The 8220-nt window shown below is 37.7% G+C and overlaps 2 protein-coding genes across 2 annotated transcripts in view; both read right to left on the reverse strand.

Annotated features, from left to right (window-relative positions):
* The window catches only part of LOC126404180 (basement membrane-specific heparan sulfate proteoglycan core protein-like), a 43614-nt gene that overhangs the window by 10980 nt on the left and 24414 nt on the right, over positions 1 to 8220 (reverse strand). The gene's annotated exons all lie outside the window — the stretch shown is intronic.
* The window catches only part of LOC126404181 (Fc receptor-like protein 5), a 62107-nt gene continuing 54191 nt past the window's right edge, over positions 305 to 8220 (reverse strand). Inside the window, exons 6-15 of the mRNA XM_050067226.1 lie at positions 7807 to 8082; positions 7321 to 7623; positions 6165 to 6443; positions 5609 to 5869; positions 4536 to 4655; positions 4402 to 4417; positions 4212 to 4300; positions 3626 to 3682; positions 3440 to 3505; positions 305 to 1357 (exon numbers count right to left, since the gene is read on the reverse strand). Of these exons, the coding sequence (XP_049923183.1) occupies positions 1350 to 1357; positions 3440 to 3505; positions 3626 to 3682; positions 4212 to 4300; positions 4402 to 4417; positions 4536 to 4655; positions 5609 to 5869; positions 6165 to 6443; positions 7321 to 7623; positions 7807 to 8082 (1475 nt within the window). The 3' untranslated portion in view covers positions 305 to 1349. The remainder of the gene's footprint in view (positions 1358 to 3439; positions 3506 to 3625; positions 3683 to 4211; positions 4301 to 4401; positions 4418 to 4535; positions 4656 to 5608; positions 5870 to 6164; positions 6444 to 7320; positions 7624 to 7806; positions 8083 to 8220) is intronic.

Below are 8220 nucleotides of genomic sequence, written 5' to 3' on the forward strand. Positions count from 1 at the left end.
TTTTTTGTCCTGGTTATCACTCTAGCTGCAGCATTCTGAACAAGCTGCAGCCTGTAAAGTGCCTGTTTTGTTATTCCTGTGAAAAGTCCATTACAGTAGTCCAGCCTGCTAGAAATGAAAGCATGCACCAACATTTCAGCATCTGAGAGGGATATAAATGATCTAACTTTAGTTATGTTTCTAAGATGATAGAATGCAGTCTTGGATATGGAGGAAATATGCTTCTTAAAAATTAAGATCAGTGTCAATAATAACGCCTAGATTCTTAACATGCTCACTAGGTTTCACAGAAAGAGGAGTCAGTAGGGAACTAATCTGCTGCCTTAAAGCTTTTGGACCACCAAGAAGAATTTCAGTTTTGTCATCATTAAATTGTAAGAAATCTTTGGTCATCCAGCACCTAACATCATTAATGCACTGGATGAGGTCATTTACAGGACTAAGATGCTTAGCAGAGACAGATATGTATAGCTGGGTGTCGTCGGCATAGGAATGATATGATATATTGTATTGACAGATTATGAAACCAAGTGGGAGCATGTAGTTAAAAAGAAGAGGGCCAAAGATAGACCCTTGAGGCACTCCATATAAAACACTGACCTCATCTGAAAGACAATCTCATGATGAAGTGCAGCGCTTTGTGATACACTGAGTCAAGAGGCTCAAAGGTGGAGGAAGAAGCATGCATATATACAATATCACCATAATCAGGAGCAGACGTGACTGTAGATTAAACAATGGTCTTTCAACTAGCAGGAGAAAAACAAGATTTGTTTCTATACAAAAATCCAATTTTGACCTTCAGTTTTCTTGATAGGTGTTCCACGTGGGTTTTATAAGTGAGTCTGGTATCCAGCCAGAGTCCCAAATATTTTTAACAATTTCAATTGCAGAACCCTGAAGGGTTTGGATATGGACAGTAGGCTGGATATTCTTGGGTAACCTAGAGCAGTGGTTCCTAACCTTTTTTCCTTAAAGGAAATGGCCACTTTAGGAGGATAACAGCTCGCTGGAATAACAGCTACGCTTGAAGTGCATGGAGCCCACATTTTGAAAATGTAATAAAACTCCGCTGATGCATTTCAAAAACGTCAAAACGGCTTGTCCGTCGTAATCCAAGTGCCCTGAAGCCGTGGCAGCCTGTTATCCTTCGATACCCCGAACGAGTTTTGTGGATTAAAAAACTACACTGGACTTCTTGTTGGCATGAGGGTCAGTAAGTACTGTCTGTATTTTCATTCTAAAGTGGCCATTTCCTTTAAGACACCCCTTTTCTATCATTGAGTTAAACACTGATGCAGTTCTTCATGTTATCATCCATTCTGCTGGTTTTGTCGATGCAGATCTCTCTATTGATCTGGATGAAAACCAAAAGGAAAACCATATGTAGAGTTATTTAAGAATTAAGGGTGCTCAATGACATTTTACATCCATTTCTAAGCCATTTAACTATCTAAAATAAATCACTATAGTGACTTATCCCAAAATGCACATTGTGTTAATGCTGTATTAATACCAAGAGCTTTTCCTGGTTTGACCTCTGAATAAACAGTTTCATCCGCCACTGCAGGATGTGATTTTCCTATGAATGGAGAGATGTTTTATGTCAGGCAGTAACAACCCAGCAAACAGTCATAATGATATGTATACTGTTTTCTTTAGCAAAGCATCCATACATGATCTAAAATAATCTTAGTGTACACAGCAACAGAACACAACAGGAAATATGATACAGGTTACAGTGTTAGTAGGAAGAGGTCGGTGTTTCTAAAATTGGAGTACGGGTACCCCTAGGGGTACTTTGGAGTACTGCAGGGGGTACATGAGATTTTTAAAATACAAAAAGTGAATATAGTGCATTTTAGTTTAATACAAAAATGTAATTATAATATTGATAGACCACGTTTTATATATATATGTTCAGTTATATTTTATATAGATATATATTTTATATTGACAGCACAGGAGATACACAGACCAAAAAGGTCCACACACTGAGATCAATGCGAAGATAGTCTATTTATGTAAGACATCTGTGCACAAGAAAAGATGCTAAACATGCAACAAAATGATAAAGAGCAGCAAATATTTCAGTCCTTGACTATAATCAGAGCTACTGACATGAGTGCCTCACAGAACAGATATAGACACAGATAGATTCCTACCAGGTGTGGTAAGTCAGCTGGTGCCACTCATTACATGAGATCAACTCTGAGGTGCAGAAGCATGACTACCAAATCACAATGACCTGTCACGTGAGTACTACACTACTCACAGCATCCTCAAACACCAATATATGATAACAGAACATAAGAATATACAATATACACTAAACACAACTATACACAGGATGATAGAAAAGAAAGGACAGAACATGACCAAGCATGTCCAACAAGGCCATGTTGACACATGCAGCTCTGGAGAGGAACAAGAAACCTATAAAAAAACAAGACAAATTGAGTGTTTGATTCCGACCTAAAGGCTGTTCAGTTTTGTGAAGAAAGATCCATCTACTTTCACACTGAAGACGTTTTGTTTCCAGATCTGTATGTCTGCAGCGAGGGTTAACTACATCACTGCCACAGAAACTGAGTGCAGTGGCTGGATGTTTGGCCTCCTGGAGGTGAGCACCTTTGAACACCTTTTTTTGTACACAGATGTCTTATATAAATACACTGTTTTTGCATTGATCTCAGCCTGTGGAGCTTTTTGTGGCTTTGTGGCATGTTCACATTTCCATTTGTCCACTGTGTGTTTCTGCCAAAAATGTTTTGCTCTGGTCAGGGGATACTCAGCTGAATAACTATTTCAAAGGGTGTACATTATTGAAAAACCTTTCAGAAACCACTGGAATAGGTCATAATGATGGCTTCATAAACTTAATGAATGAAAAATTGTCATGATTTTAGAATATGTAAACAGTAAATCAATGAAAATAAGAGAAGAAAATAAGAAATTACAGACACCATTTTCCAACACAGGCATTTTTTACTTGGATGACAAACTGTGTCTAAGAAAAACCTGCTGGACAGTAACAGCTGCAGGTGGACATATGTTTTACCTACCTTTGTCTTTCTTGGCTTTACTGTGAGAGTGTACCTGGGCATACATCACATTGCCCAGAAGCCACATTTCAGGTTTTATTTGTACGACAGTTACAAACAAATGGATGGATCGATAAGCAGAATTAAACCAATTAAATGTAATGTGTCCTGATGTGTTTTCCATGACTGCACAGTAGGGCCAGGTATTAAAAGGAATAAATGGAAAAGTAAATGACATACAATTTACAAAACAAATCTAAAAGCTCTTTATGTACTGTAGGATTTGACCACTGCAGACACTGCTGACATACCTAGTGGTATGAAGTGGTATGAAAAGATTACACTGTGGCAGTACCCAAAAAAAGTTAGCGCAAATCAGTTATACTTCACTGTACCTGTAGCTGATCTTATCTTCACATCTGAGTAAACTGCACTCTCCTCTGGCTCCTCTGTTTTCTTCCCTGTTTGAAGGATGAATGCATGAATAGACAACTTCCTGTATGTTATTTAGGTACTGCTGGTCTACAAAAGCATCTCTAGTGTTTGATGTAATGTGTCAGTACATAACATAAAGGACTCACCCTTCTTAGCGATGTTTTTGAGCTCAACCACAGAATATGTGACATCGTTGGATTCACCTGAAACATAAATATTTGTTTAAACTTAAGGGATTGTCAATAAATCACCTGATCATCTTATTCTAGTATATCTAACTGCTCAGTGTCAAACATAAAGTCTATACTTTACCATGTTCAGGTTCTTCAAAGCCTTTGATTGATTCATAGAGAACAGCATACTAAAACCTTTAATCACATTATACTGTATTCTATATAATTCCAAAACACAGTGATGGCCAAATGAGTCCTCTTGAACCACTGTCTTTATTTTCTGAAGCCACCAGATGGCGCTATCTGTTCAACCACTGTCTTTATTTTCTGAAGCCACCAGATGGCGCTATCTGTTCAACAAAGGTTTGAAAGCACACTGCATTGCCAGTCCTTCGACCTTTATATTTAAACCAAGAGCGCCATCTGGTGAGGTCAGAAAATAAAGAAATTGGTTCATGAGGCTTCATTTGGCCATCACTACCAAAACAGATAATCATATGTGAAATATTAGTCTTAGAGTTGATGATAAATCATAAAATTAATCAGGATGAAGGCTGACCATGGAGAGGAGGAGCATATTCTTTGAGCTGAGTTTCATCCTGGTTGATCATGTGGTCTGTAGCAGGGCCCCGACTGCTGCTCTGAGACCTGGTGGGCCCAAAACATGAAGTAAATACAGTGACTTTAAAAAAGCATATGCACTGTGCTACTGTCACATTCAGAATGAGAGAAGAGAGTGTTGGACCGACCTCATAAAGCATGAATCTGTGGAGGAAAAAGACATCTGTTGTTACATTGTTTTGTATGGTGAATTGTTCGACTGTTACTGCAGTACATGTAATCACATCAGAGTCAGTCTAACATCAGAAGTAAAAGATCTCACCTTTTGACTTTCTGTAGAGATACAGAAACAGCAGCAGGAGAAGAATAAGTAAAACTCCACAAACCGGCCCAACAATCAACAGCACAGGAAATGGAGAGCTTCCTTCAAGCCTGGGTGCTGCTATAATAAATAACCTATATTAATATTTACTCATATAACACTTTTTACAAATAGATTTCCCAAAGTGCTTTACATAAACACAGAGTCAAGGTCCAGTCAAGCCGAAGTAATAAAACTCCAAGAGTAAAAAAGACAATGACTGACGTCCAAAAATGTATAAGAACATACATCAGACTGTTCTCACAAACTGCTTGTACGTTTTCCTACAAAAACTAATGCACCCAAATTTGTTCATATCCCAGAGATTTGAAATGCTGCGATAACGTGACCAGTGCACTGACGACAGTAAACAAGGAGGCAGTCCTGAGCACGCTTGTAAGGAGGCAGATTGGAGTGGTGGAGGGGTCACAAAAAAGACAGAATTTTCCCTGTTACTTTCCCCTCGAGTCACGTGTGAACTTTGAGTGAATTTTAAGATATTTCAAGGTACGTCTTCACCATGTTTGATCCTAAACCCAACCACTATAACTTCTACTGGCTAAACCTAACATCCCAAACTTAATGTTAACAACGTAACTGTGCGTCAAGGACGCAACATAATATGTGGGGCGCTAATTCATAGGAATCATACGAACAGTTATATGAGAATATGTTACACACATAGGCACTAACATACACAAATAATCTAAGCATGTATACAAAAATACATTTATGCAATGATAACAAGTAGAAAACCACATACACAAAAATACACTTTTATAAACCCCTGATCACATACCATGCACATTTAGATTAACACACAAACACATACAGTATCATTATAAATTCTAAGCCTTTCACTGCTATTCATGTATTTACTTTGCATTTTTAATGTATAAAACAGTTTCTCTTTCACAAACAGTTTAAAAAAAAAGCTAAACAAAGTCAGTCTAATTCAGTTATAACCTTTCTATCTTGGACCGTAACACAGCTTTACAAAAAATGCTGAAGAAACTGTTTTGAATCATACTCACATTTTACTGACATCCAACTCTCTGGTGACGTCAAACTCTGCCAACCTTGTGATTTTTTTCCTGTACATTTATAAAAGCCTTCATCTGACTTTGACACTGCAGAGATAGTCAGCTCCCCTCCAGTAACATTTTGGACGAGTTTGTTATTTTTATAGAAATCCACATTATAAGGAACCTTTTCTGTCCTCAATTTGCAGCCAAGAGTGACAGAATCTCCCTCAGTAACAGGATGGACAGGGCTCACCAGGATAATATCATCATCTGTAAAAAGATTAAAGAATACAAAGATTTGGTTGCAGAGATCAGCTGGTGCGGCTTAAACAAGCTGATGTAACATTATGAAAATAAATGTTTGAATTAATTTTACAGCTGCATACAGTAACTGAGAAATCCCTGTCTTACTGTAAATGTATCTTTCTGTCATCAAACCAACAAAAAGATTATAGTAATTGTTTCAGTGTTGCTCACTGATGTACTGTAACACTGTAATTTTTCAAAACTTAAAACTTTTCAAAATACTTCAGAAACAAAATCTTGTAAATGAATTAAGACTCACACTGTATAGTGATGCTGACTGCATTGCTGAACTGTCCTGTTTCAGACTCACACCAGTAGACTCCACTCTGCCAGTAACGGCTCATGTTGCATGTGGATCCAGTCATGGTCCCCCAGGAAGAAGAGGAAGAAGAAGAACAGTGTCTCGGGTAGCCATCTTCAGAAAACCTGCTCACTCTCCACTCAGTAGAGTTTCCCTCACATCTCAGTGACACAGGCTCTCTGCTGAAGTGTTGCATTCTGTCAGGACTCACTGTGAGAGACGCTGCTGAATGAGAATCTAAAAACACATAAAAAGCAGACAAAGCATTAAAAAACGAAAAAGGCCACAAAGTCAACAATCATGTGATTTCCTTGTTGGTTTTAATCTGTTTAAATGCTGGAGTATAGACACAAAGGATCACACACATAGAAACAATCCTTCAGGTTGAATGTGGATTTAATCATTTTGTTATTTCAGGCTAAAACGCACTAATACAAGGGTGCATAAATTGAACTACAGCTCTCTGGGTAAATAACCTCCATGTTTATCCCAAAAAAAAGAAGAGAGGAAGAGGAGAGCTAGCATGAAGAGTGAGAATATAATTGTTGTCTAAAATGCATTTTGGAGAGAATAGTTGGATGTGAAAGTGCCACAGTAAAGCACCATTATGTAGAAGTAGCAACACAAAAACAGACAAATACCCCATTACAACTAAAAGTCCTGTATTTAAAGGTTTGAGGGACAGAGAGAAGGAAACAAGCAAACATAAACTGACGGAGGTAAGAAAATACATGAAAATAAAAACAGGAAAACAGAGTAGAGGAAAGGGAAGCTGAAGAAATGGATGAAAGGAAAGAATAAATGTATCTCAGTGTTTTACAACAATACATATTGAAGAAAAACTTGATTTATTTTCCAGATCTGTGTATTGGTGGCATTCTTAATTTACAATGTCTTTAGATAAAAAGTTAATATGGAAATAAATGAATATTAATCACAAGACGTTTTTAATTTGTGACTCAAAATGTAATGTCGTAGTCTTATAAGACTGAGTTATGGATTTCCAAAGTCAAAGATTTAAACAAAGGATGTGTAAAAATGAAAAGGAGGTCATGAGATTCACTCACGTTACAGTTATTAGTAAAGTAGTTTGGAAAAGTCAAACTAAACCTACCTCCAGACCAGACAAACTTAGGTTCACTGTAATGAGTATAATACACTGGATCTCCTCTTCCAGCTCTGCACACATATCCTGCTGTGTGTGTCTGTCCATCAACAATGTAGGAATCCTGTTCAGTCCCATTGATGCTGCCAGGTATCAGCTCATAGCTGTAGGAGTTGTCTGACAGTTTGGGAACAGCCTTATACCAGAAGAACCTCCATCCTGCAGATGGATGTTTAACACTGCAGTTCAGAGTTACTGAGGCTCCAGGACTCAGCCATAATGGAGACACAGTGAGGACAGGCTGAGGTTTATCTGTTGGAAAGTGATTTCACAGAATGAAAAACATGTTTTGATGTATTGTTGGTGGATTACATGCACTGATTGTATCATAATTCAAATGTCAAGGTGCACTGTCTTAAGATATAGATACCAAAATAACTTTTTTTCACATTCAGCAAAATAAAAAAAAATGACAACTGATGACATGTGACTTACAATCAGATACTCTCCATGTGAAAGCATCACTCCACTCTGTTGAAGACTTTTCATGTTTCAGTGTGCCCACACACCTGTAGTCTCCGTTGTATGATGACGAAGCATATCTAATCATGTTTTCCTTTTGTTTTTCAGGTCTGTATGAGCTGGATGTCGTCCACTCATACTCCCACTCAGCGTCTCCTCCATCCTCAAGTTCACATGTAAGTGCGATCGTCTCCAGATAGTATATCTCAGGCCAGTTGGGTCGCAGGGTCACAACAGCTCTGTTTGTAACTGTTCACGATCAAGAGGCCACAAATACACAGATTAGAAAAGATTAAACATCAAACTCATTTTAGTGTTAGCCTTAATCCTCATTCAGAAATATTAATAATATATATTATTTTCTGCATTTTATATTCCATGTCATAT

This window comes from Epinephelus moara, chromosome 17 (assembly GCF_006386435.1).
Source record: "Epinephelus moara isolate mb chromosome 17, YSFRI_EMoa_1.0, whole genome shotgun sequence".
Lineage (NCBI taxonomy): Eukaryota > Metazoa > Chordata > Actinopteri > Perciformes > Serranidae > Epinephelus > Epinephelus moara.